This window comes from Astyanax mexicanus, chromosome 2 (assembly GCF_023375975.1).
Source record: "Astyanax mexicanus isolate ESR-SI-001 chromosome 2, AstMex3_surface, whole genome shotgun sequence".
In the NCBI taxonomy this organism is placed as follows: Eukaryota; Metazoa; Chordata; class Actinopteri; order Characiformes; family Acestrorhamphidae; genus Astyanax; species Astyanax mexicanus.
Window position 1 is genome coordinate 6,809,539 of NC_064409.1, and position 27,885 is coordinate 6,837,423.

General features: G+C 37.2%; 2 protein-coding genes across 4 annotated transcripts in view; one reads left to right on the forward strand and one right to left on the reverse strand.

Moving 5' to 3' along the window:
- elapor2b (endosome-lysosome associated apoptosis and autophagy regulator family member 2b) overlaps positions 1 to 21,228 on the forward strand; it is a 32,208-nt gene extending 10,980 nt beyond the window's left edge. The window contains exons 8-22 of one of the 2 annotated variants that reach the window (XM_022671849.2): positions 458 to 546; positions 638 to 821; positions 2,168 to 2,296; positions 2,988 to 3,078; positions 3,243 to 3,345; positions 4,474 to 4,611; positions 6,116 to 6,379; positions 6,472 to 6,645; positions 7,732 to 7,921; positions 9,342 to 9,438; positions 10,192 to 10,293; positions 10,887 to 11,013; positions 12,226 to 12,404; positions 12,496 to 12,658; positions 14,595 to 21,228. In XM_022671849.2, coding sequence (XP_022527570.2) covers positions 458 to 546; positions 638 to 821; positions 2,168 to 2,296; positions 2,988 to 3,078; positions 3,243 to 3,345; positions 4,474 to 4,611; positions 6,116 to 6,379; positions 6,472 to 6,645; positions 7,732 to 7,921; positions 9,342 to 9,438; positions 10,192 to 10,293; positions 10,887 to 11,013; positions 12,226 to 12,404; positions 12,496 to 12,658; positions 14,595 to 14,666 — 2,102 coding nt within the window. In that variant the 3' untranslated portion in view covers positions 14,667 to 21,228. The remainder of the gene's footprint in view (positions 1 to 457; positions 547 to 637; positions 822 to 2,167; positions 2,297 to 2,987; positions 3,079 to 3,242; positions 3,346 to 4,473; positions 4,612 to 6,115; positions 6,380 to 6,471; positions 6,646 to 7,731; positions 7,922 to 9,341; positions 9,439 to 10,191; positions 10,294 to 10,886; positions 11,014 to 12,225; positions 12,405 to 12,495; positions 12,659 to 14,594) is intronic. The other variant, XM_022671850.2, reaches the window with a different exon arrangement.
- A 1,923-nt stretch (positions 21,229 to 23,151) lies between these two features.
- tspan9b (tetraspanin 9b) overlaps positions 23,152 to 27,885 on the reverse strand; it is a 54,803-nt gene continuing 50,069 nt past the window's right edge. For both annotated transcript variants that reach the window (XM_007252376.4, XM_007252375.4), the window contains 2 exons: positions 25,436 to 25,519; positions 23,152 to 23,869 (listed from right to left, as the gene is read on the reverse strand). In XM_007252376.4, the coding sequence (XP_007252438.1) occupies positions 23,798 to 23,869; positions 25,436 to 25,519 (156 nt within the window). In that variant the 3' untranslated portion in view covers positions 23,152 to 23,797. The remainder of the gene's footprint in view (positions 23,870 to 25,435; positions 25,520 to 27,885) is intronic.

The following is a 27,885-nucleotide window of genomic DNA, read 5'->3' on the forward strand; positions in this document are numbered from 1 at the left end:
CGTCCTCTTTATTATATTTTCTTCCTATTTTTTGTCTCTTTCATTTTCCTTTGTGTGTTTCATGTTTGCTTATGTCTCTATTCTTCCTCAATGAATAACCAATAAAAAATAAATAAATAAATAAAGTCTAAAATAGTCCTCCGCAGAGGGGGGGTGATGGCAGGCCAGAAAAAAAAGTAGTACCCTGATGTGATAATTAGGGGTGGGTGACATGGCACAATATTTTAAGGTATAATATCGTTCACAATATTAAAAAAATGTTGGCAATATAATTGAGTACAGTACGATATGGAAACCCCCTAGTTGTAACATTTAGTATACCCAAAACCCTAGGATACAGTTATAATGTAATAAGACATTACGCAGGAAATTTCAAAATCAAATTAATGTATATTTGTTAGTGTGTGTGTTTTTGTTATGTTTCACTCTCTCTATCTTTCCTCTGTGTGTGTTTTAGAGGAAGGCTGGGCGGAGTGTAAGGAGAGGCCAGCGTGCTCTGAGAAAGATTACTTTCAGATCCACACCGCCTGCGACAGCACTGGAAAAGTAGGGCATTCATAATCAAATACAGAAATAAAGGAAGCAGGTTATTCTTTATCAGTGATCTGATGTTTTCAGTGCTGTGGTATCATTTCAGACACAGGTTCTGTATCGGTGGGTGGAGCCGAAGGTCTGTGTGGAAGACAGTGTAAGTGGAGCGGTGGCTCTGCCCCCTTCAGGAGAAAAAGAAGATTGCCCACCCTGCAACCCAGGCTTCTACACACACAACTCCTCCACCTGCTTACCCTGCCCCACTGGAACATTCTCTGATGGAACCACAGGTATAGATGCACATGTATTGTAAATAGGTCAATAATTTACTAACCATTTTCCCATTTCCCAGATGTTGTTTAATAAAAAAGACATCAGAGACATAAGTAGGTTGTTGAATTCTTTACTTCAGAACAGAAGTAATAGGAAATTTTCGAGTTTTTGCGCAGGGGTGTCCAAACTTTTTTTGTTGGGGGCCAGAAGGAGAAATATATTTGAAGTCACGGGCCACAGACTCTATAATAAAACAAATAATGAAATATACCACTTTAAATAATAATTTTTTTCCTGATTATTTTATTTACACACCATTTTACTTGATTTACTATCTTTATCTTTGACAGTGTTGTGTAAACTAAGATTTTTCAAATTGATGTTTAATTTCATGTTGTCTCTTAATATTAAACTCCTTAATTACGGCAACTTTTAGACTCTTTGGCCCGTTTTTCTGCGCTTGAAATGCGCACTCTCTCCGCTTTTAGACTCTTTTGCCCCGTTTTTCTGCACTAGAAATGCGCACCCTCTCTGCTTTTAGACTCTTTGGCCTGTTTTTCTGCACTAGAAATGCGCACCCTCTCCGCTTTTAGACTCTTTGCCCCGTTTCTGACACCTAGCGTTCAAACTTTGAATCTCACATTATAAAAACCTGCTTAACAGCGGGCCAACTTTCATTCTATTTCTAAAATACCTCACAGGCCGCTTCAAAAAAGGAAACGGGCCGCAAATTTCCCACGGGCCGTAGTTTGGACACCCCTGTTTTAGCGTATAGATTACAGTTTGTGTTACATATTCAAAAAACACATAAAAAGCATGTTTTAGGTAACCTAACAATTTTGTGGTCCATTTTGTGGCAAGTGTATGTAAGTATCCTGGATGCTTGCTTTTTGGTGGCTGTACAGGGACATGCAAAAGTCAATGGATAGTTTTATAAGTTGTGAACCTCAGACATTTCTCCCAAATTCAAAATAAATACATTGTCATTCAGAGCATTTATTTGCAAAAAATGAGAAATGCCTGAAAAAACAAAAAAGATGCAGAGCTTTCATGCATCTTGGCATCATGTTCTCCTCCACCAGTCTTACACACTGCTTTTGGATAACTTTATGCCTTTACTCCTGGTGCAAAAATTCAAGCAGTTTAGCTTGGTTTGATGGCTTGTGATCATCCATAATTCTCGTGATTATAATACAGAGGTTTTCAATTTGGTAAAATTAAAGAAACTCCTCATTTTATGTGGTCTCTTTTTTTCCATAGCTGCATGTATAGTACATTTCTATCAAACTATTTAACTCTGTCAATATGTTTCTGCCTGAATAGAGATTGTGGTATAATTGATCAGCTCATTCTTTATCTCCAGACTGCCAGGCCTGTCCTGCAGGAACAGAGCCATCACTGGCATACGAGTACAAATGGTGGAACATTTTACCCAGAAACATGAAAACATCCTGCTTCAATGTGGGAAACTCCAAATGTGACGACATGAATGGTAAGAATAAACATAATTATTAAGTAACAGAATTAAATAAAGAATATCAAAAGTTCCTTTTTAATGTAATATACTTTATAAAAAATACACATGAAATATACTTAAATATACCATCTCTGTATTCCAGTAAAATGTATTTTTAAGCAATATGTTTTAAATTATATGTTGTGTTGATAGGAAAAATAGCTTTAGTGTAGTTTTTTTTCCCAGTAGTATTAAGGTGTACACAATATGTGCATCAATATGCAAAGTAGTGCATTTACAATATACTTCAAGTGTATCAAAAATTATGTTTAAAAAAGCATACTTAAATCTTAAGTTTTTGCAGGTTATATGAAAAAGCTTAGGCTTTTATATTGTATTTAAACATAGCTTCATAACTGTTAAAAAAATATACTTACTCACAATTCCATGTTAAGTATACTTTTAAAAAAAAATCTTTAAATACACTTTTCTTTTACAAGGAAAGGGCTAGGCTTGTGTGTTGTGTCTTTTTTTGTAATAAGAGAATTATTGGTGTTTTTTGTTTTTTTTAATTAATACAAATCAAAATTGAGTTGATTAAAATTCTCAGAAATGAAATCTGTGTTAAATCTGAAAATGTGTGTATCATTACAGCTTTACCATGGAACTAATGATTGTCAGTGTAATATAATCTTTATGTTACTGATACATATGCGTTTGTGTTCAGGTTGGGAGGTAGCTGGTGATCACATTCACAGTGGAATTGGAGGATCTGATAATGATTATCTTATTCTGAGTCTACGAGTGCCTGGATTTAAGTGAGTCTGAAGTGCAGCTCATTAAAAACTGTTTCAAATTGTTCAAATGAGCCGAACACATTGTCACACAGAACCAATAGTGCTTGAGGCCCAGCTGCTGTTATTTACAGGCTCGTCTTGTGCCAGCGTGCGCTTACTGTTCATCTCTAACTTTCTCTTCACAGACTTCCAACGTCCATAGCTGGGGTGACAGCCAGCGAGTTTGGTCGAATCACATTTGTTTTTGAGACCATCTGCTCTGCAGACTGTGAACTCTACTTTATGATGGTAAACTCACTGTGCATGCTGAAAATGCTTTGTTTGTGTGTATGTGTATGTGTGTGTTTATGTCCAGATCACAGGAGGCACCACAAATCTCTTGTTAAATAGTGTAAAGTCTGAATTATTATATAACATATATCATAAATTGAATCATTTTAATAATGCACATTTTTTAAACACTGAATATTTCATCTGTAGCAGAAAGTGAAAATACAGTACGTCTTTATCATATTGAAACAAATTACAAATTTCTGAACATGAACATGTACCCTGGTCCTGGAAACACACATTTTAGTTAATACCCTGCATTAACACCCTCCCTGACACTCTGTTTGGGATTGAAATGAGATACCATTAATTAATTACAAAACATAACAATTTTACATGTACATGAACTCTGGAAAAAAAACAAGAGACCACTTAAAAATTTTACCAAATGTAAAACCTGGATGCCATCACAAGCCATCAAACCAAGCTGAACTGCTTGAATTTTTGTACCAGGAGTGGCATAAAGTTATCCAAAAGCAGTGTGTAAGACTGGTGGAGAACATGATGCCAAGATGCATGAAAACTGTGATTAAAAAACAGGATTATTCCACCAAATATTGATTTTTGAACTTTTAAAACTTTATTAATATTAACTTGTTTTCTTTGCATTATTTAAGGTTTCATTTTCATGAATAAATGCTCTAAATTACAATATTTTTATTTGGAATTTGGGAGAAATGTTGTCTGTAGTTTATAGAATAAAACAACAATGTTCATTTTACTCAAACATAAACCTATAAATAGCAAAATCAGAGAAACTGATTCAGAAACCGAGGTGATCTCTTAATTTTTATCCAGAGCTGTATTTTGTGTTGCTATGTGTTAAGTGTGTTTTCCTAATTATTTGTGATTAAAATCACTAAAAAAAGGTTATAAATTCCCATAAACTTTGCTTTTGTGGTCAGCACAGTGATATTTGAAATCTATTTATTTTTAGGATTGAAGTATCTGGCCCAGAGTCTGTGGTATACAGGCATCAACGAAGAATAAAAAAAAGATTGCTTTTTCTGTCTCAGCAGTTCTGCATAAATCTTCCTACTGATTGTGAAGAGAATGTGTGTTTGATCTTCTGGGTTTCTGTTGCAGGATGTGAACAGGAAGAGCACTAATGTGGTGGAGTCGTGGGAGGGCACCAAATCCAAACGAGCGTACACACACATCATGACTAAGAACGCCTCAGTCTCTTACACATGGGCCTTCCAACGCACCAACAAGCCTTCTGATGTAAGCCACTGCTACACCCACATGCACATATTATTCAGACTGAATTAGTTCCACATGGTTATGCAATTTTACTACAAAAATAGTCTTTTTCTGAGTCCAAAAACTATCAATTGGGAGAAATCTGCCTCTTATCTGTAATGTGTTTTGTGTAAATCGAACGGGTCAGTTTCCTCTGCTGAGAAGTGCTGTGGCGTTTAAATAGCAATCCTTAAAAAAATTTAAATCCTTTTATTTTCCCAAAAATCCGGTGCACCTTATGTATAAATTTTACCAGTCAGGTACTAAGAAGCAGTAAAGCCATTTTGCTGAAGTACAGAGTTATACAGGAGTTTCAATTTAGTTCTCCAGCACCGGGGTTGGAGTAGCATTAGCATTAGCCAATAACTGCTATTTCCCCATTTAGAGGTGTGCATTTTCTGCCTGTAGCCTGCTGCAAAATCCCGGCTAGCACTACTGGAGCTGCTAACTGCGCTAACTTTTTTGTCATTCAAAGGTGAGTATATCAGACTGTGGTCTGCATGTTTACAGTGTTATAGCAAGTTACGTGGGACAAACCGCTAGCTAATATCACCCTGGCTTACCGGAACAATCAGAGTTCCTCAGTGTAGCGCTGTTGGGCCACGTTAGCCACTAACTGGTAGCGGTTAGCCGCTAATGCTAATGCTCCAGCCTTAATGCTGGAGAAATTACTGTAAATAAACGGAAGCACTTTACTCACCCAAATAAACAGGAGTTTTCAGGAGAGAAATCTGTGTAGATTTATATCCAGCATTCATTTGACTTTAAAATAGTCTTTTTTATTACAGTTTTGTTTACTTAGCTAAGCTTTACTTAACTTAGTTAGCTACCTCCCCGTACCACCACCCAGGGGCGAGACCTGCTGAACCAGAAGTTCCTTATAGTGTCTCTTAAAATGTGCCTTATAATCCAGTGCACCTTATGTATGAAAACAGACCAGAAAATAGACGTTTATTAAAAGTACGCCTTATAATTCAGTGCACCTTATGTATGAAAACAGACCAGAAAATAGACGTTTATTAAAAGTACGCCTTATAATTCAGTGCACCTTATAGTTAGAAAAGTATGGTACAATAGTTTTAAGATATGCTAGGCTCAGATAGGTAGACTCAGCTAGACGAGATTAGTGAGTAACCCATACACACTTCCTGAAAATTGTAATAATTCCTCTGCTGAGAAGCGCTGCGCTGTTAAAATAGCAATCCGCCTAAGTAAAAGCATACATGACTCCTAAAGGGAATGGCAAGTGACATGCTGATTGTTCTTTTTTTCACCTTACACCATAAAATAATTGGTGAATGATTAAGATACTTAGTACATGCCTTTTGCGAGTTTTCGAGCTGCACAAGGCATACTTTTCCCTTCATTGCGATAGCAAAGACACACTATTTTTTGCACAGTAAGGCACACTTAAAATTCTTTAATTTTCCTAAATTACACTCTATGTAAACTGAATGATCCTCACTTCTCTCTTCTCACTTCTCAGGTGCGCCGCTATGTGAATGACATAGTAAAGATCTACTCCATCACCGTCACTAACGCTCTGGATGGCTCGGCCTCTTCCTGCCACGCCTGTGCGCTGGTGAGTCAGGAGAGCGGCTCGTCCTGTGTGCCCTGCCCCCCCGGCCACTTCATAGACAAAGATACCAACCAGTGCCAGGAGTGCCCCCCCAACACCTTCCTCTCCGGGCATCACATCTATGGCCAAGAGGCCTGCCAGTCATGTGGCCCCGGCAGCAGGAGCAATAAGGTGAGTGTGTGTACATGCATGAACTTAAACACATAGCAGGAGAGGATATAAAGCTGTAAACTTAACCTGTGCGTGTTTCTCGTTTTTTACAGGAACATTCGGTTTGTTTCAGCGACTGCTCCTTCTCCCACACAGATCAGAATCGAACCTTCACCTATGACCTCAGTGCCTTAAGCTCAGTGGGATCCATCATGAATGGGCCAAGTTTCACTTCCAAAGGAACCAAATACTTCCATCAGTTCAACATCAGCCTGTGTGGTGCAGAGGTATATATTGTACACACACATACATATACACATGGAAAAACTTCAGTTTCTGATTTTACTATTTATAGGTAAATGTTTGAGTAAAATAAATATTGTTGTTTTATTCTATAAACTACGGACAACATTTTTTCCAAATTTCATATATAAATGTTGTCATTTAGAGCATTTATTTGCAGAAAATGAGAAATGGCTGAAATAACAAAAAACGTTGCAGAGATTTCAGACTTTAAATAATGCAAAGAAAACAAGTTCATATTTATAAAGTTTTAAGAGTTCAGAAATCAATATTTGGTAGAATAACCCTGTTTTTTAATCACAGTTTTCATGCCTCTTGGCACCATGTTCTCCTCCACCAGTCTTACACACTGCTTTTGGATAACTTTATGCCTGCACTCCTGGTGCAAAAATTCAAGCAGTTCAGTTTGGTTTGATGGTTTGTGATCATCCATCTTCCTCTTGATTATATTCCAGAGGTTTTCAATTCGGTAAAATCAAAGAAACTCATCATCAAAAAGTGGTCTCTTATTTTTTTCCAGAGCTGTATATGTATGAAGATATTATTGCTATGCTTGACCTTAAAATATGTGGATTAATTAAGGACATGCTTTTAAAAACATATAAAGAACAATATAATGTAAAAAAAAACACAATAATCCTCATCTTTTTAGAAGACTTTTGAAAATTGTATGTTCTAAGTTTATTAATGTTGAACTTGTTATATTATTTTTATTATTTTATATTATTATTCATAGCATAAAACACAAACCCATATACATGTTTGAAAGCCCATGCTAGACCATGCAGATTCACAAGATATTTGTAGAAAAGCTGATGTGTAGAGTAAGGTGTGCATCAGTTTTTATATAACCTCAGTTTTCCAAATACCTGTAGTGTGTGCTTAACAACAGTGTGTATACCCATTGGAAATTATGTTATAAATATTTTAAATCAGATGTACAGAAGTAAAATGAAGGAAAAACTAAATCAGACTAAGAGCTGACAGTGACAGTGAATATGGTAACTGCAGGGTGACATTAGAAATGTTATATTCTATCTGTCATTTCACTCTCTGTCTCTTTACTGCAGGGGAGGAAGGTGGCTGTCTGTACAGATAACGTCACAGATCTGGCCACCAAGGACCTGCAGAGCGAGTCAGCAGGCCTCAACAATTACGTTCAGACTTTTGTTTGCCAGTCCACCATCATCCCAGCAGATGGGCGGGGCTTCCGGACAGCTCTCTCCTCTCAGTCTATCAGTCTGGCCGACACCTTCCTTGGTGAGTGAAAGCAGAGAATCTTTATTGTGGCACCTTATTTAAACTTATTTAAAATGTAATAATGGTAATGTCACAGTTGACTATATTAATTTGAATATTAGTGCGTGACAAGAGTCTACATCAAAGATATGAGTGGTCTGTCCCACAGTAGTTCCTTCTGTTATGCTGGATTTGCACTGCTCCGTTGCCTCAATGCAGTGCAATGAATCCCATTCATTTTTTTAATCGGAAGTGTTAGTTCTGGCAGATGCAGCTGGGGGAGTCCTGGGGATGTGTTGTGGCAAAAAGTTGAAACTTATGCGAACAAATCTGTCAAATGAAAAGCATCTATCTAATAAGAAGAGAGAAGTTGATTGCCTGAAAAGTGTATCCTCAGTGCGGTGTATTGCTGCCTACAGATCATGTCAGAAATAACGTATTTACGAGATGAGAGCACATGAACACCACCAAAAACTCGTATTTATTGAGTGGGAAACTCATAGATAAGCTTTTTAGATAAGCCCTGAGTTTCCCAGTTGGAGGTGTGTCGGTAACAAGAGGTCATGGCGGCTGCTCCTACAATAAACTATAAAAAACTTTGATCTTATTAGCAATAGCTTTAAACTGTTCAATTTTTAAACAAAAAATAAAAAAGGTTTAAAATATAAAAGTCTAATATTATTCACAGTTCTAGTGGGATAAAAACATCACTCACCTAATGCATGTCTTATTCGCTTTATTCTCTTGCAGTAGTTCAAAATAGACCTCCTTTTTTTAATGATACTAGACCAAAAGTATAAACAAAATGATTTTCCTAATGGCGTCCATTTTTACCTAAATAAAAAACACTTGAAAGCATATCAAGTTGTAATTACGACCTCCAAACTCTTTTTCGAGGAGGACTCAGCATATAAAACATTCGTTCAGATAGTGTTGTGAACCTGAATCAAATATTTATAGGCTAAAGCTTATATGTTTATAGAAAATATAGCTTTTATAAATGTATTTTCCATTTAAATACATTAAAACACACACATGATTTAATTGGATGACATAACCAACAACGCTGTTAACACCCACCACATGTGGACAGTTGAAGTAAGGGAGTACACTTGTGTCCATTAACAATGGAGCAGTTTAAATGCTGCGTTAGTCTTTGTGACTAGAGAAGTGTCACCTCTAATGTTGCTAATTGATGGAGTAGGTGTGCACTCGTTTGATTAAGCTGTTCACTGGGTCAGATAGAGTCTGAAAGGAGTAGGCCACTCCAGAACTGAATCCAGAGCTATCAGTTCCCGCAGGACAGCCGGCTGTGAGGGCCTTAATCGTTTCTAAGCTGACATAATCTGAGCCTTGTCTTTGTACACCAATGGGGTCTCTCACTCTGTCTCTCTCTCTCTGTCTCTCTCTCTCTCTCTCTCTCTCTCTCACTCTCTCTCAGGGGCTACAGTAGACAGCACTCTGGATGGAGTGAGTGTAAGGCCAGACCTGTTTCCTGGAAGATCATGGAAACTTCCAGATATTAACTTTTTTTTTCGGTAAGTAAACAGAGAATAAGAAAGAAACTGTTCAGTATTCTAAAAACATGGGTAACACTTTCTTTGAATGTCATCTTTATAAGACTCTATAAACATACTCATAACACATTATAATGCATTCGTAAGGCATTATAAATGTGGCTATACATATTTATAAAAATGAATAATTCATTATAGCAATGTTTATTATGCATCATGAACTGGGATTATAATGCATTAATAGCTGTGTTTATAACATGTTATAACAAGAAACGCAATCCCTGCTTGCAGAGTGGATCATGATTAAAAAAGCTTCCAACTTATAAACACACCCTCAGTAATCATATAAATATATTTTTGACCACTCATTAATTATTCTTGTCTTGAATATAATATTAATTATAGTCTATTATAATGTATTATAACAGGTGTTTGTGCGCTCTAAATAAAGTGCCAGACTTTCGTTGTAGGACTAGGTTATTAATGATAGAGATATACTATTTTAACATACCGGTATATATTATAAGCACAGCTTATAATGTATTATGATCACAGGTCATAATGCTTAACAAACATGGCTATAATGGGTTATGCATTTTTATAAACATTTATAGCCATGTTTATAATGCCTTATGAATGCATTATAATATGTTATGAATGTGGTTATAGCGTCTAATAAAGATGACATTCATAGAAAGTGTTACCAAAACATGTTTTAATACTGTATAGTGATGAAAATAATAATAATAATAATAATAATTCTCTTTATCCAAGTTCTCCCCTGGTCACTGCTTCATGTGAACATGGGCGCAGTGCAGTCATTACTCTGCGCTGCAACCCTGAGAAAGGAGAGCGTGGAGAACTTACAGTATCAAGGTGTGTATGTTTAAGTATAAAAAACCCAAAATGGATGGGATTAGTTTCTCAGGGGGGCGTCTGTGTAAAATATTTCACACTTCTACTCAGTGATAAAACTCTTGCATCAGGAATGCCATTTAAAAAAGAGGATGACCAGTGAGTTTTTTTAGGCTTTCTCAATCACATCACATCACGTTCAGTAGCTCCTCCATTTCCACTCGCTGTTGTGTTTACATGGATCTCCGTGGAAACGCGTGCTCACAATGTAATCACGTTGTGTAGCAGTGGACAAATAGTTATTTTATTAAACATGAGGAGACGAAACTCAGAGATGTGCATCCGGACGGGACTAAAATTACCGGAGGACCACTGAATTTAGCGAAAACCAGTAGATAATTCAGCCCGTTATTTTCTCAGAAGACGTCTGAGAAAAACACGTACATGGTCATTCTGGACGGGAATAAAATCGCAGACGACTCCCTTAAAAAAAAATAAAAATTACCCAGGACCCCCTGAGAAACTAATCCCATCCAGATAGGGCTTAAATCTGTATTTAAATGTATACAGTTGAATATAAATATGTGTTTCTGTGTGTATATGTGTGTGTTCAGTAAGTGTCCTGCAGGTACCTGTGATGGCTGTATGTTTTATTTTCTGTGGGAGAGTTCCAGTGCCTGTCCAATATGCACCGATGCAGACTACCACTCCATAGAGGGAGCGTGTAAAGGAGGCATGCAGGTAGCTGACTTTTTCTTTTAAAAAAAATTTTTATTGGGTCTATTGTGGTCATTTATAGTTGTAATTATTGGCTTTATCTATTTACTTAGAAACTTACCGCAATATTATGCAGCAGTTGTACTTTAAAACACCTTAAAAAAGCTACATTATAATTTAAAAAATGCGCTCACTTACTAATAGGGCTTCTGTCATGATTACTCTGAGCACTACTACTGATTCATAGGAGCTTGATATACACATTATTTGCAACTTAATATGTAATATGTATTGAATGTAAACTCCACCAGAAGCATGATGGGAAATAATCTCGTAAAGAATCTAGTTGCAGTCTTGCAAATGATGACTCTACAAGATCTAAAAATCTGTGACTAGTCTTTAGATGTGAGAGGGTGTGAGACTTTTGTCTGTTAAAAGTCTTTTCAGAGTCTTTTCAAAGGCGTCTAGTGTATTGACAGCATAACCGTTCTTTAGGAGCCAGACCTTTTAGTGGTTGGCAGAGGGATTGAATACTTATTTCTCTCTGCAAAATGCAAATAAATGTATATAATATATACAATGCTAACTGTTAAAATTAACTTAGCCTTAAAATTATAGACTGTTGGGGTGCCGAGTGGTCCAGTGGTCTATAGCGCGGCCACTATGAGCAGGAGGTCGCAGGTTCAAACCCCTACTCATGCAGCTTTGCCATCAAGCTTCCGGCGCTCAGAGGGAGCAAAATTGGCCCTGCTTTCTCCGGGTGGGTAGATGGCACTCTCTCCCAACATCACTCCTAGGGTGATGTCTGCAGCACAGAGCGTCTGTGAGCTGATGTATCAGAACCGAGCCGCTGTGCTGCGAAAAGAAGCGTTGGCTGACTTCACATGTATCTGAAGAAGCATGTGTTAGTCTTCACCCTCCTGGTGTGTTGGGGCATCACTAATAGGGGAAGTCCTAATGAGTGGGTTGGGTAATTGGCTGTGCTAAACTTGGGGAGAAAATTGGAAAAAAATTAAATAAAATTATAAAAAAAAAAATAAATGAATAAAAAATAGAATGTCCATGTCTTTGTCAATGGGCAAACTTACAAAATTAGCAGCGGATCAAGTAATTACTTCCTTTGCTGTAAATATAAATATTAATGACTAAGTGACAAAACTACAGATTGGCCTTAGCTTTAATTCATATTAATTAATGCTGGTTAAATCAGTGATTAAATAATCTGTCTCACTCCAGGACACCCTGTATGTGTGGAACGAGCCAAAGCTTTGCACGAAAGGAGTCTCGCTCCCCGAAAAGAGCTCCACCCCCTGTGAAGCTGTCCCCCTGTGGCTGAAGGTTGGAATCGGGGGTGGGGCTTTTATGGCAGTCCTCCTTATTTCTCTTACATGTTACTTCTGGAAGAAAAACAAGAAGTGAGTAACTTGTGTCAATAGATATGAAAAATATTTTAAACTTTTTTCAAATGTTTAATTACTTGCTGACATTTGTGTCTCTTTTTTACAGGCTAGAATATAAGTATTCCCGCCTCGTGATGTCGGCTAATAAGGATTGTGAGCTGCCTGCAGCAGACAGCTGTGCTCTGGCAGAAGGCGAGGAGAATGAAGATGACGTGGTTTACTCCAACACTCCATCACTACTGGGCAAACTGAAGGCTATCGCCAGCAAGGTAAGAAACAGCACTGTGTTATACTAATCATAAAGACTGAACCATCAAATAATTGCCAGAAGATTTAGACTTTTTTAACAATTAATTAAAGAATAGAATGAATTAACTGTTTTCCTTTTATATTTATAACTTTTTTTACTCTGAATTGCCTTTACTCAAGTTTGCCTTAACTCAAATAGTTTGGTACCAATTAAACATAACCATAGCAACCAAATGGCCGCACCTGGGATACCATTGCAACACCCCAGCAATCACTTACCAAACAAACAACTGCATAAAAGAGCATAGCAATCACCTTGGCACACTTAAGCACCAAACAACAAACAACCATCAGGGATATCATAGCAACCAGCCATTTAGCAATACCATAGCAACTGTTTGGGAACACCACAGAATCCAATTTGGATATCATAGCAACCACTTAACAACTTTATAGCAACCACCTTGGATACCATAGCAAACACTTAAAAAATCATTTTATAAAAAAGCTTATATAAAACATTTTATATAAGCTTGTCAGGAACTATTGTACAGTTAAGTTCAGTAAAATTAATTTATTGATAAAGTTTTTGTGTAGAGCTTTAGAGAAATCCTAGAAAAATTATTTAGAGAGTTCTGTACTGGAATTAGGCAATTATATATATATATATATATATATATATACAGTATATATATATATATATATATATATATATATATATATATATGTATTGCTTAATTAAAAATTGTATATATAGCACATTACATATTACACATTATAGCACAAACCTCAAGTGTATTTTTGCGATTATACCACAGTTACATTATCACGCCTAATTAAAAAATGTTAACTTAAAGAGGATGCAAAAATATGATCTGTTTAGTTATAAACACTCCGCAAGTTAAAATAGTCCCATTGCTGCTCTGTTTGTAGCTGCTCTGTTTGGCTTGTAAGCGCTGCATCGTTGCTAGGTTACCTGTATGTGACAGAGTAATACATGGAGAGCTTCGAATACAGTGCATTACCGGATGATAATGTCACTCATAGAGCACCTCTCAGCCAATTACATTGCAGGGTCGGAACTAACTGTGGTATTATCAGTATTAAATCTCAGAAAGTGTAAATAATTCTGCTGTAAGATGTAATCTATAATAAAGGAGAACTCTGGTGTAAAATGGACTTTTGTTGTAGTAAAACATGATAAAAGTTCTTACCTTTGATGAATAGCACACCTCCGTTCTCCCACAGCGTTCTGAGATCCAGAAATTTTAACAGTTTGTCCAAACACCCTTCAGACTGGGTGACACGGGGCATAATTTACCCTGATAAAACGCTTTTTCCACCGTTATCCAGCTAAAAGTAGCTCCACACCTCCTTTAAAACGAGGCATTAATAACTTAAAAAAGTGCACAAGAAGCTTATTACTTAACTGTTTACATCCCATAATGCTAGCTTCAGCTCCGAGCGCCGCCATCACTCCTATGTAGACTTTGCATAGCGTAGCAGCCGGTGCTAGGAGTAATGGAGTCGCTGGGCGCTGGAGCTAGCGTTATAGGATGTAAACAGTGTTTTTTAATAAGCTTCTTGTGCACTTTTTAAGTTATTAATGCCTCGTTTTAAATGTCAGGGCCCTCCAGATTCTAGCAAGAAGGTGTGGAGCTGGATAACGGTGGAAAAAGCGATTTATTGGGGCAAATTGTGCCCTGTGTCACCCAGTCTGAAGGGTGTTTGGACAAGCTGTTAAAATTTCTGGATCTCTGAACGCTGTGGGAGAACGGAGGTGCGCTATTCATCAAAGGTAAGAACTTTTTATCATGTTTTAATACAACAAAAGTCCATTTTATACCAGAGTTCTCCTTTAAGCTTGTTTTCACTTTAATAGGAAAAAGCAGTATAGAATTGACTCTTGCTGAACAATGACTAACATCATACCCTACACTTTGTTTTCTCTGAAAGCAGGGAGACGGTGAGAGCAGTGAGTCAGTGCAGCTGAAGTCGTCTCAGGCAGAGAGATGGGTGTGGGGATAGTCCAGCGGAGGAGGCAGGAGGAGGTCACACTTCATGCAGGACGGGAGCGAGAGAGACAGAGACTCTTCTGCTTGCTGGGATCATCTCTGTACTCCCACATCTCTGTACTTGTTCCTAATCCGCTTTGACCAGCTGTGGGCAGTCCTCAGAAATGTCTCAACTGTTTACATATCTCTTTCGGTTCCACATGCAGCGTGGGAACACTTTAACACATGGAATTCTTCGCAAGAGGCTCCCTGATTCATGCATTGATTACTATGTATATACAGTATATATATTTGCCTACGCACAAACAGATTTGATTTTCTAAAGTATATATTACACAAATTGTGTAAATCCTTTCCTCATACTTTTCTAGTTTATCCAGGTTGTAGAGATTTTTTATGGTTTTGGTGGTTTATTGTGAAATTCATGCGTCCAAAGCAAGATTATGTAAATATAACATCTGGTAGACTTTTACAGGGGGCATAGAACAAGAGAACAGACATGATTTAAGCAAAGACACCTGTAATATTTCCTCAGTGTTTCTCTATTGAAAAAGAACAGAGCATGTGGCACATCATATATACAGCAAAAAAAAAAAACACACTTAAAAAAACACTTAAAAATAATGAGTTTTCGATTTTACAAAATTAAAAACCTCTGGATTATAATCAGGAGGAATATTTATGATCACAAGCCATCAAACCAAGCTGAACTGCTTGAATTTTTGCACCAGGAGTAAAGCAGCATAAAGTTATCCAAAAGCAGTGTGTAAGACTGGTGGAGGAGAGAACATGCCAAGATGCACGAAAACTGTGATTAAAAACAGGGTTATTCCACCAAATATTCATTCATAAACTCTCAAAACTTCGCATTATTTGAGGTCCAGTGTCCATCCTTATAATTGGATCAACATCAGTAGCTGAAGTGTTTATAGATAAAACACAAGCTGTCAAGATAATAGATAATACTTTTGGTCAATGAAAACACTAAATGAACTGGAAATGATTTTACCTGATTGAAGATGCCGAAAGTCATCAGTATTTGTATTTGTACTTCAGTATTTGACGTCACCTTTCCATGAGCATGCTGACTATTCTTTTACCTCACATTGATTATTAAGTGTGGGAACTTGGGAACACTCACACCCATACATGCTGTTAAATTGTTATATTGAGAGTGAGGTAAAACAATAGTCAGCATGCTCATGGAAAGGTGACGTCAAATACTGAAGTTTGAGTGGTAGATGGATGGGATGTTCCATTTCTGAGGTTGTACTGGCATTTAACATGTGTGTACCAAGAATACCTCCTAGAAGGCATTACCACCCACAGTGGACAGAGCAGTGGATGGTTATGACTGTGACCGGCGACATCTGGCTAGAATGTCCCATTGAACGAGACAAGTGACTCATAATCTAAGACTTTTGGAATGAGACCAGTTTGAGGCAGAAACTGTTCTATGCCCCACAGTCCATTTAAATTATTTTTTGAGGCATGTATTTCACAACAGAAACACCAAAACTAGTGATAGCTAAAAACTGGAATCTGGAATAGCAGTTTTTTGGAAAAAAAAAAGTAGGACTGTTTTTAAACTCTAATCCCTGAAACAGAATTGCAAAGTTGAATGTCACAGACGCATTATTTGCCACAAAGTAGCCTACATCACACTCTGCATTCAACAGGACACATCAAAAATACAGGTTGCTGCCATGCAAGAACATTGTATCTCCATTTTTGCTGTTTTCCACTTCTTTTTTTATTTATTTGTATTTTTTTTACATCTTACAAAAAGTCATGATCAGTGTACCAAAAGAAACGCTCAAAAACTTTCATAAGTTGACTTCCTTTAGAAGGATACAAGTGGTCCAGTGCTGTCACTGTGAGCTGAAGATCACAGAACCTGCTGCAGCAGCCAGAGTCAGAGAGAGTAGCTCTCTTTGGATGGGTAGATGGTTTACTCTCCCCACATCACTCTTAATGTAATGCTGGTCAGTAGAGAGATCTGTTCGCTGATTAGGGCTGCAGTGAATGATTACTTTGGTAGTCGACTAATCTGATGATTGTTTTTTCGATTAGTCGATTAGAAAAACGATTATTTCTGCCATGTCCTCCATCTCTAAAAACAATTGGATTTAAAAGGCATTCAAGTGTCTAAATGTTGTTAAAACATGGAAATTACTGATATATAGTGATTAATTATGTAATCTGTTGAATTTGGGCATTTTTTGGAGACAAAGACTAAATTAAGTGTGTGTTATAAATGAACAATTAGTAGACAATAAAACTTTAAATAATAATAATTTAAATAATTGACATTGTCGATTGTATCGACTAATCGCTGAAGCCCTATAGCTAATATATCAGAGCTGGGGATCTGACGCTTTCCTTGAAAGCTCATTGGCTACTCTGTGGCAGTTTATAAAGAGACGGTGGTGATTGGCTACACATCGGAGGAGGCATGTGCTAGTCTTCACCCTGCTTGTGTCAGGGGCATTACTAGTGATGGGAGGGAGTTCAAACAAATAGGAATTGAGTGATTGGCCTTTCAAATTTGGTGGAAATCAAGCAAAAACAAATCAATACATTTTGTTTCTCCCTTTATAAAAGTGCCATTTTAGAGATTTTTGCATAATGGCACAATCCATGCTTGAGTTCTCATACAACAGCCTGGATTCACCTATAAAACAGAGCTCTGACGAGTACATCGGTGTGTTATCAGTATACTAACATTTCAAGCCTAAAGATTGGTTTACTTAATATTAGATCTCTAAATTCAAAAGCAGTTCTAGTGAATGAAATGATAACTGATCAGAAATTCGATGTTCTGTGTCTGACAGGAACCTGGATTAGGCCAAATGAATATGTAGCATTAAATGAAGCCACCCCTGCAGGCTATAATTATATACACAATCCGAGATTGTCCGGTAGAGGAGGTGGGGTCTGCATATTTTTCCAAAGTACCTTAGTTAGCAATCAGAAACACTATGAAAATTTTACTTCTTTTGAGCTTCTTTACACCAGTATATTTAATCCAGTTACAAAAAAGAATGCATTTTCTTTAATTAACATCTACAGACCACCAGGGCCCTATTTAGAATTTTTAAAAGAATTTAGTGATTTTGTCACAGACTTAGCAGTAAGTAATGATAAAGTGATTATAGTTGGAGACTTCAACATTCATTTCAAAAAATTGGATGATCCATTAAAAAAGGCATTCACATCGATTTTAGACTCAGTTGGTATTATTCAAAATATAACAGGACCTACTCATTACTGTAATCATACTCTGGATTTAGTTTTGACCCTGGGTGTGAGCATAGATAACCCGAATATTCGTTCTCAAACCTCCGCAATTTCAGATCATTACCTTATTTCATTTAAATTACATCTCAGTCATAATATACGTACATCCCCTAGCTACTCTGTAAAACGTTCAATTACGCCTTTTACAGCCCAACAATTTACAGGTAAGCTTCCAGACTTATCAACTCTAATGTACTCTCCTATAGACCCAGTAGAACTAGACAAACTAACCGAAGGTTTAGAAAATACCTTTCGCTCTACCTTAGATGTTGTAGCACCCCTTAAACACAAAATAGAGAGACAGAAAAAGCTCGCACCGTGGTACAATGATCAAACTCGTACCTTAAAGCAGTTAGTACGAAATTTAGAGCGTAAATATCGATCAACTAAACTGGAAGTGTTTCACTCTGCGTGGAAAGACAGTCTTGTTAAATATAGAAAAGAACTTAATAAAGCCCGCTCAGCGTATCTGGCCTCACAGATCGAGATAAATAAAAATAATCCTAGAGTTCTCTTTAGTGTTATTTCCGAATTAACTAAAAGCCAGGCAGGTACTGAACCTCAGATTCCAGCCATTCACACCAGCAACGATTTTATGGACTTCTTCAATAGTAAAATTGAAAACATTCGGGATAAAATTAAACAGATAAATATAACATCCTCTCTGTCATCTGGTCTGGCTGATCTAGAACAAAACCCTGTTACTGAAGTTAGGTTGGAAGTCTTTAACCCACTTCCACAGCTAGAACTAGAGAAAATTGTCTCCTCTTCAAACAGCACAACCTGCACACTTGATGCAGTTCCCACAAAATTACTAAAACAGGTACTGCCAGATATAATTAAACCTCTGTTAATGATAGTAAACTCATCGCTCACCCTGGGCCATGTACCCAAAGCCTTTAAAACAGCTGTAATTAAACCTCTGATCAAAAAACCAAATCTTGATCCTAGTGTACTGTCTAACTATAGACCTATTTCAAACTTACCCTTTATTTCTAAGATTTTAGAAAAAGCTGTAGCCCAACAACTTTGCTCTTACCTGCAAAGAAACCAGATCTATGAAAAATTTCAATCTGGATTTAGGCCTTATCATAGCACTGAGACAGCTTTATTTAGAATAACAAACAATCTACTTATAGCCGCCGACCAAGGCTGTGTTTCCCTACTCGTACTTCTCGATCTGAGCGCAGCCTTTGATACAATAGATCATACTATCCTTTTAGAAAGACTAGAGAACATGGTCGGTGTAACCGGAACTGCCTTAGCATGGTTTAAATCGTACTTAACCGATCGCTATCAGTTTGTGAGGATAAATGATATGTCTTCCAGTTATACCAAGGTAAGATATGGAATTCCACAAGGCTCTATATTAGGACCGTTATTATTTACATTATATATGCTCCCACTGGGCAAAGTTATTAGAAAACATTTTGTGAATTTTCATTGTTCTTCATATCAGCCAAACCTGATGACAGAGTGAGATTAAAGAAAATCGAGGATTGTGTAGAAGATGTAAAATCATGGATGTCGCACAACTTCCTCCTATTAAATAGTGATAAAACAGAAGTTCTCCTATTAGGCCCCAAAGCTGCTAGAAATAAATTATCAGACTTAATGCTAAATCTGACTGACTTCTCAGCCACCCCTGGTTCAGCAGCTAAAAACCTTGGAGTTATCATAAATTCAGATCTAGCATTCGATAAACACATATCTAATGTTACTAGAACAGCTTTTCTACACCTCCGTAATATTGCCAAGCTAAGAAATGCCCTATCACTGCATGACGCAGAAAAATTAGTACATGCCTTTATTACCTCAAGGCTAGATTATTGTAATGCGCTACTGTCTGGATGTTCCGGCAGTAACTTAAATAAACTTCAGCTAGTTCAAAATGCTGCAGCCAGGGTCCTTACTAAAACGAGAAAATTTGACCATATTAGTCCAGTACTATCAGCACTGCACTGGCTTCCAGTCAAATTCCGCATAGACTATAAAATTCTCCTGTTAACGTATAAAGCCCTACATGGACTCGCTCCTGAGTATTTACAAGACCTCATCTCCTGTTATGAACCACCGCGATTACTTAGATCTCAGGGTGCTGGTTTATTAGTAGTTCCTAAAATTCAGAGGAGCTCTGCAGGAGGAAGAGCTTTCTCTTATAAAGCGCCTCAACTATGGAATAATCTCCCCGAATATGTTCGGGACTCAGACACAGTCTCAATCTTAAACTCAATCTTAAACTCAATCTGAAAACTTACTTGTTTAGTTTAGCTTTTGGTAATTAATGTTTTTCCCTTTAGACAAGGCTGCAGATTCAGGGGTTCATGGACAGAGGAAATTGTGGTAAACTGAGATGCTGGTGCTGCTGTTCTCCCACTGCACACGGTCACTCAGGTTTGTGGACGGTGGAGTGGGTGGATGCCAGTGTTTCAGGGAGCCTTCATGTCTATGTTACCTTCTGGCTCTTTACCTTTAGTTAGGCTGTTTTATTTAGATCTGCCGGAGTCATTTGCCACACTCAGATAATGTTTTATATTCTCTGTTTTACATAAATCCAGTCAAAACTAATTCCATCTCTCTGCCTTCCTCCGAGTTACTGACTGCCCACCTGTCTGACCTGATACCGAGGGATGTTGGACCCTCAGGCTCTCATGTCCTCCCTCACTAGCTGACTGGAAGTTTCTGAAGTCAGCTCTTCTCCATCCACCACCACAGATCAGCTGCTCATCATCCATCTTACTCTATAAGCCATTAGTGGAGCTGCTATACATCTGAATATATAAAACCGCAGAGCTCATGAGCTGAAATGCATCTGAATACTTTAAGCATCCCACTGAGAAAAATAGCCTTCTCTCATTTCCAGACAGTTGTCGTATTTCTGAGTGTAAATAAGTAAGAGGACGGCTGATAAAAATGCAGAGAAAGCCTAAAACTCGGGCATGTGAAGTGACTGCATGTCAGTGACTGTTCAGTGAATAAAAAGCCCTCTTCAGGCTCTCACTCATAGTCCACCTCCAGCATTCAGCCAACAGAGGGCAGCAGAGGCAGTGCTGAATTACCCAGCGGGCTGTGCTCCCACCTGCAGCCCATCACTCTCCTGTTACCATAGATACTGTGGAGGACAAGAGCCAGTACTCTTTTCTACTTTCTATTTTGTATCGTTGTGTATTTTGAGCTGTAAAGAGTTCTTGTTGAGATTTCTAATTGTTTTTTTCTTCCCTGAGTACAGAGTTCAGCTAATGCTTTAATAAACTTTCAGAGCGCTTTACACTCTACTGAAAGTCCACGCTCTTAATCTGTGTTCAACAATCCACTCAAATCCTCAGTAGTTTATACTACTAAGTGCATCTCAGTGAATCTCAAAAAATTAGAAATTAAAATATCATTGAAAAGTTACTTTATTTCAGTAGTTCAGTTTAAAATGTGAAACTCGTATTTTATATAGATGTATTACACACAGAGTGATCTATTTTAAGTGTTTATTTTACTGTTGATGATTATGGCTTTCTGCCCATGAAAACCCAAAAACAGTGTCTCAAATTTTTTTTTTAATATTATATAAGACAAATTGGTACTTTTAGCAGTGTGGGCAGTGTGCCAAGTCCTGCTGGAAAATGAAATCCACATCTCCATAAAAGTTGTCAGCAGAATATTTTCCAGAAAAACGGACTTGATATAACACAGTGGATCAACACCAGCAGATGGTGGACATGTCTCTCCAAACCATCACTGATTGGTGGAAACTTCACACTAGACCTCGAGCAGTTTGCACTGTGTCTCTCCACTCTTCCTCCAGACTCTGCTCCCTTGATTTTCTTTAAATAAAATGTAAAATTTACTGATGATCAGTGATGGTTTGGAGAGACATGTCATCTGCTGGTGTTGATCCACTGTGTTTTATTATCAAGTCCAAAGTCAGTGCAGAGTTTTCCCAGAAAGTCCCGGAGATGGGCTGGTGGAGGGGTGCAAAGACTTGAGGGTGAGCAAGATAGGTAGATGGTATTTATAGGGTGCTAAGTAAGAGGCATGTTCCTCCATCCAAACTTTAGTTATTTCTTAACACCATTTATTTATATATATACTGAGTGGAGATGAAGCCTCCGGGACAGATAATTGTTTAATTACTTGAATTAATCTTAGTTAGTTAAGTAAATGATGAAATTACTGGATTATAGTATCCTTTCCTCAGCTTCTGATACATGATTCAAAAGGAGAGGTATTAAAAGCTTTAAAGTTTAAATGAATTTCTTGACTTTCTGTAAAAGTATTTCTTACACTATTCAAATCTAAAAATATTTCTGTCTAATTCCTGAAATGACAAATATTACACAAAGTTACACTAAAAGATTAGGTTTTTATTCTCATGTAAAGTTTCTCTTGTGGGGTTTGAGTGTTAAAGTGACAGTAACGACACATAATGAATAATTATTGGAACAACCTTTGATCAAACAAGGTATGAAAGTTTCTTATATTAACTTTCACAGAAAGTCTCTTCCTAGATAGATCTCATTTACAGCCCTGCATTGAGCACACTTACCTCAGACAATTGATGAAACGATCGCAGCTCAGGAGCAGACAGCACTAGAGAAATTATCAGTGAGGGAGGGTGAGACTAATCGTTTTTTTTTTTGTTTTTTGTTTTTTTACTCTTAGAGGAGGCCACTTACTTTGACTGGTATCAGACACTGACTTGAGGAATAAAATATGCCAAGTGCAATCACAAACACACTGGGGACAGTTTCCCAATCAATATGTTCTCTGCATTTCAACGTGTTTTTGGTATAAAGACTATGAGGAGGCTATTTCTAATAACAACGCTTGAAGTGCCATTCTGTTTGTTCATGTTTGCTTAGAAGAGAGCTCTTTATCGATCTCCTCATCTCTCTCTCTCCCTTTCTCTTTGCACCCCGTTTCACGATCTGTCCTTGCTCTCTCTCTCTTTTCCAAATGACTGAGCTGGGATGGCTGGTCGGCCCCAGCAGGGAAGGCGCACTTTGAAAAGATCAGTGAATGCAGGAACAAAAGAGCCGCGGCGAGAAACAGCAGGAAAAAAGAGGAGTCAGTGGTCAACAGAGGCCTGAGGCAATGTGATTGTCAGGCGGTGCATCAGCCCTCTCTCTTTCTCTCTATCTTTCTCTCTCTCTTTCTCTGCCTACACAGGACATATGCACATGGACAAACAGGCCGACACACAGAGCTTATGATAAACAGCAGTATATTCATCTTATGTTTATAGCATACATAGGTCAAGTGTATAAGTGCCAAACTGTACATATAAGCAAATTCTGTGGGTGTGGGTGAGAGACAGAGAGAAAGAGAAATGGAAAAAAAAGTGAGAATGTCATGAGTGTTTGGTAAATTCTTGTTTAAGCAGACAGACGTCTGCGTCATCTAGGAACTCTCGTATCTCCTCGGCTGATACGTCACTTCAAAGTTCAAGAGAATATTTTAATAAAAGAAAAAAAACAAAAAAAAAACACGATGCCAGCTGGAATCCTCCCGCGAATCAAAAGCCATCTTTGCTTCTCTAAAATTCCTTTCATTTTTAGGTTTAGTTTAGTTTTCTTCCTCCCAACAGTCCTCAAAGGCTGCCGCTGCCGCTGCTGCTGCCTAGATCAGCTCTTTAGCAGATTCTTTAGCAGGAATATGTGTAGTATATAAAAAATGACAGTTACAGGGTTTTAGAGACTATGTTCCTCAGAATTAGTAACATCCAGGAACTAAAACAAAAAAGAAGAAGCAGGAGTTAAAATGGCATATAATGGAGCTCTGGGAGTTGTACTGTAGTGTGATCTTCTTTTTTTAGTTTCTTTTTTTAACAGGATAAGATCTTAGGCAGCTCTTCTAGGCATCGTACTTCTTCCCCGCTCTGTGGATCTGCTGGTACAGGGTCATGGAGAACGCCATGCCGAGGAGCTGCAGGATATGGAAAGTGACATCAGAACAGAGATTAGACAGGAAAGAACATTTAAAGGAGAAATACACCTGTTTCTGTAGTGAAATCTTGATTTTAAAGTCTAAACTGATCACAGGGATGGTGATAAAAAAACAATGTCTGAAGATACATAACAGAAAGTTACTGCTATTGAAAAAAAGCTTTGAATAATTGATTGTGGCCTAAAACATTACATTATTTAACTCTATTATATTGAATAAATCATAGATAAACAAATAGTTGTGGTGTAACAGATGATGCAACAAAATTCACAGTTTGGATTAGATCAGACTTTTTTTTATAAACAAAAAATATCTATATTTTTTATTTTTTAACATGGAAGCTGGAAATAGGACCTGTTAAATTTAGACATATAATATACAGTAGGTATTTACTTAAAAAAATCATATGTTCTTCACTATTTAATTGTGTATATATCTGTTTTTAAATATATACATTTTTTTACTTTTTTATGTACTTTCTTTGTATTCCTTTTTTACATGCTTATATTTATGTGAAGTTTTTTTCTTTTTTTTTTCTTATGCAGGCCTCAAGGGTGGGGTGTTGTGGGGAGGGAGGGGTGTTATAGGGTAGGATGAGAGGGGTTAAAAGGGCATGGGACTGTTTGTAACCTGTATGTGCCAAAAACTTTAATAAAACAGACTTTGAATATTTTTTATCTTTAAGTTGAAAGTATTTTGTGTTGCTGCTACAATAGTAGTGGTGACTTTTATTTTGACATGGTCTGTTTGTGATCTACTGGTTGAGTGCAGCAGTTGCTTAGTCAGTACACCATGCTAGATGACTCTCCTGTCTCACTGTACCAGTACCAGTTATTCACACTTTTCATTTACACGAATAGAAGCTGCTCAGTCTGTATGTTTTCACTGCAGCAATGTGTTGAGATGAATGAGGGAATTTGTACATAAAAATTAACACTGTTATGGTTCATCTAAAGCCCTATTAGGACGGGATTCATTTTTCTAATTAGTTCCACTCACTGTTGTGTTCAAGTAGATCTCCGTGCACTAGTAGACAAATAGCTATTTTATTAAATGCGAAGTGATGAAACTCATAGATGTGAATCTGGACGGGACTAAAATTACTGGAGGACCACGCAGTTCTGTGAAAAACAGTAAATAATTCAGCCTGTGACTTTTTCGGAGGACAACTGAGAAAAACACATATATGGTCGTTCTGGACAGGAATAAAATCACAGAGGACCCACCCATAAAAGAGAAAATTATCCCAGAACCCCCTGAGAAACTAATCCCGTCCGGATAGGGCTTTTGGCAGTTAATTTGCAGCTCACTTGCCAGGCTGAGGTGATCCGTCATCTGTTACACCACTAGTAAATAGATTCTACCACAAACGCTCTCTTCTTTTAGTTGAATGAAAAGAATGTAGATAAAATATTTATTTTGAGTCATTTTGACCATAAAACTACAATAAAAACTCAACATTATTAAAAAAGAGAAAAATGGAGGTTAAAGGTTTTTTTTAATATAGTAGTGTTAGTGATTAGCGTGTTTGTGTTTTTTAATTACCTGTATGACCAGCACACACATGGCAATAGTACCCAACAGGTGCTTGTTATCATCCAGCCAGTCCACAACTTTCTCATAGCACCCCTAGTGGTCAAAACACAAATAAAAAAAAATAAGACCTCAAGAAAAGTGTATTTATTCCTTTTAATGAAGTTTCTTTCTCTAGCTATTTGTCTACTTTATCCATTTAAAAGAATAATAAGCAGATGTCCCTGTACTTTTTTTATATTTATTTAGTGTAATTAAATGAATTTGTCTTTCGTATCTACTGTCCAAGGTCACCACTGGTTATAATCAAGCTCTATTTTCTGCAGTGGGATTAAGAACTAACTGGAGTTTGGGTGGTGAAACATACCTGAAGCTCCTTCTCCTCCCTATAAATGTTCTATAAATGTTTCTGTTACACATGTTCCACATCCCACTAGCACTTATCAGGTCTTTTTAACTCGCTCACGCCTCCCACTCTCTGATAAAACTCCCTTTATCAACGGGGGTCTAGCTTTCCAGCAGAAAGTGGAATTCATCTGAGCTCCAGCCCAAATTCTCAGAGACCCCTCCTCCCTCATACAGTCATACTTTTAAATCAGTTGATTTACCTTGCTTAGCCTGAAGGTTCACTTAAAAATGTGAATGTTGTTTTGACTATTTTCATAGTTGACTAATCTGTCAATATTTTCCCAATAGATGATTAGAATAGATTAGATTATTTATTTAACAATTATTTTTGTCATACTCTTCATCTCTGCTTACTGTCAGTAATGGCAGATTAACTGTTAGGGTCCCCAGGCCAATTTTTGTAAACATTTTAACAGTTTGATCAGACTACAGTCCGATATACTCACCTCTGACCGGCAAAAGAGCTAGCGCTGCGGTTAGTGGCTAATGCTAATACTGCTTCACGCAGCCTTTATAACGCTGTACTTCAGAGGAGTGGCTTTACTGCTCCTTAATACCTGACTGGTAAAGTTCATATATTAGGCGCACCAGATTATAAGGCACAAAATCGAATTATATTTTTAATAAAGCGTGCCTTATAGTCCGACAAATATGGTAGTCATTTTTAATTGGACAGCAATGATATATAGGAAAGGCTCCTAGGAGTTCCTTGGCTACTCAAATGTCTTCATATTAAAATTATTTAGATATTTGTTCAAATTTGACCATGATTTGATAAAAAAATTACATCTTAAATTGTGATGTAGCTTTTGTGGCAATTAGACTGATTTAAAGGCTAAGAAGACGTTTAAAGGAAAAATAATCAGATTGTCATTAGGTAAAGCTGGGCACTTTTGGAGACACAGAGAGTGAGTTAAATGTTAACTATATAAGTTAACCCATTATTTTCCTTGCGTTTCTTCTTCTGGACAGCAAGCAGACTGGGCATTCACACTGAAATTCCAAGTTTGCAATTTTATCAAATCAGTGTTGTTAATTATGTGTTGGCTAATTGCTGCAGCCCTACTAAGTATTAACCCTTGTGTGGTGTTCATATTTTTGTTACTAGTTTACTTTGTTACTTGTATTTAATTCAGCAAAATTAAGCAATTTTACATTAAAATGCTTTACACATGCTCGCTTCACCTAAATTGCAAGCAATATAAACAGCTTACATGGTTAATATTTGCCCTTTACCTTTCTTATGTTACATTTCTTTCAAAAAGTGCTACTCTTTTTTTTTACTAGTTTTTTAATAAAATGTAAAAGAAAATGAATTAAACTCAAGATATGAGTAGAACATTTGTTTAGTTTCAAATTCACAAATGAAGCAATGTTTATTAGCCCTTGGCCAAACATACTGTATGTAATATAAATGTGTAGTTGGGGGGGAGGGGGGGGGGGGGTTGTTTTGATATATGTTTTTCACAAAAAATGAGCCAATGCCAATGAGTTTGAGTTAGAAAAAATATTTTTTTAGTATCTTTTGATGAAAAATAAAAACGGGTCCCACAGACCCGAATACCACACAAGGGTTAAGTAATATTACTGATGGTATTTATTGTGTTTTCAGTTCCAGTTCTCTAGATTCCACAATTCTTCTGGGATGGGCACCACTGTTCAGGCAGGCCGTGCGAATGTTTAAAAAGGTTAAAATGGGCGTCAGTACAAAGCAAGAGAAACAGGGCTCATAATGCACACACTGACTGAGTTGAAAGTATTGATTTATAGCAGACAGTGAGGTCTGTAGCAGTTTTTTTTACACATTTACTTTCAGATTTAATCTGCTACAAGGCCATGAAATTGATGCAGTTGGTGTGTGGATCCCTGTACGGACGTCAATAACCTGCTTTTTCTGCACCTCTAGTGCAAAGACTTCCCAAAAGAATAGAGGCTGTTAATGCAGCAAAGGTGAACTCCATATTACTGCACTCAGTTTCAGTTTTTAAGATTTAAGATATGGTGAATGAGCAGCTGCACGAACCTTTTGATAATGTGTGTAAGTGTTTATCCAC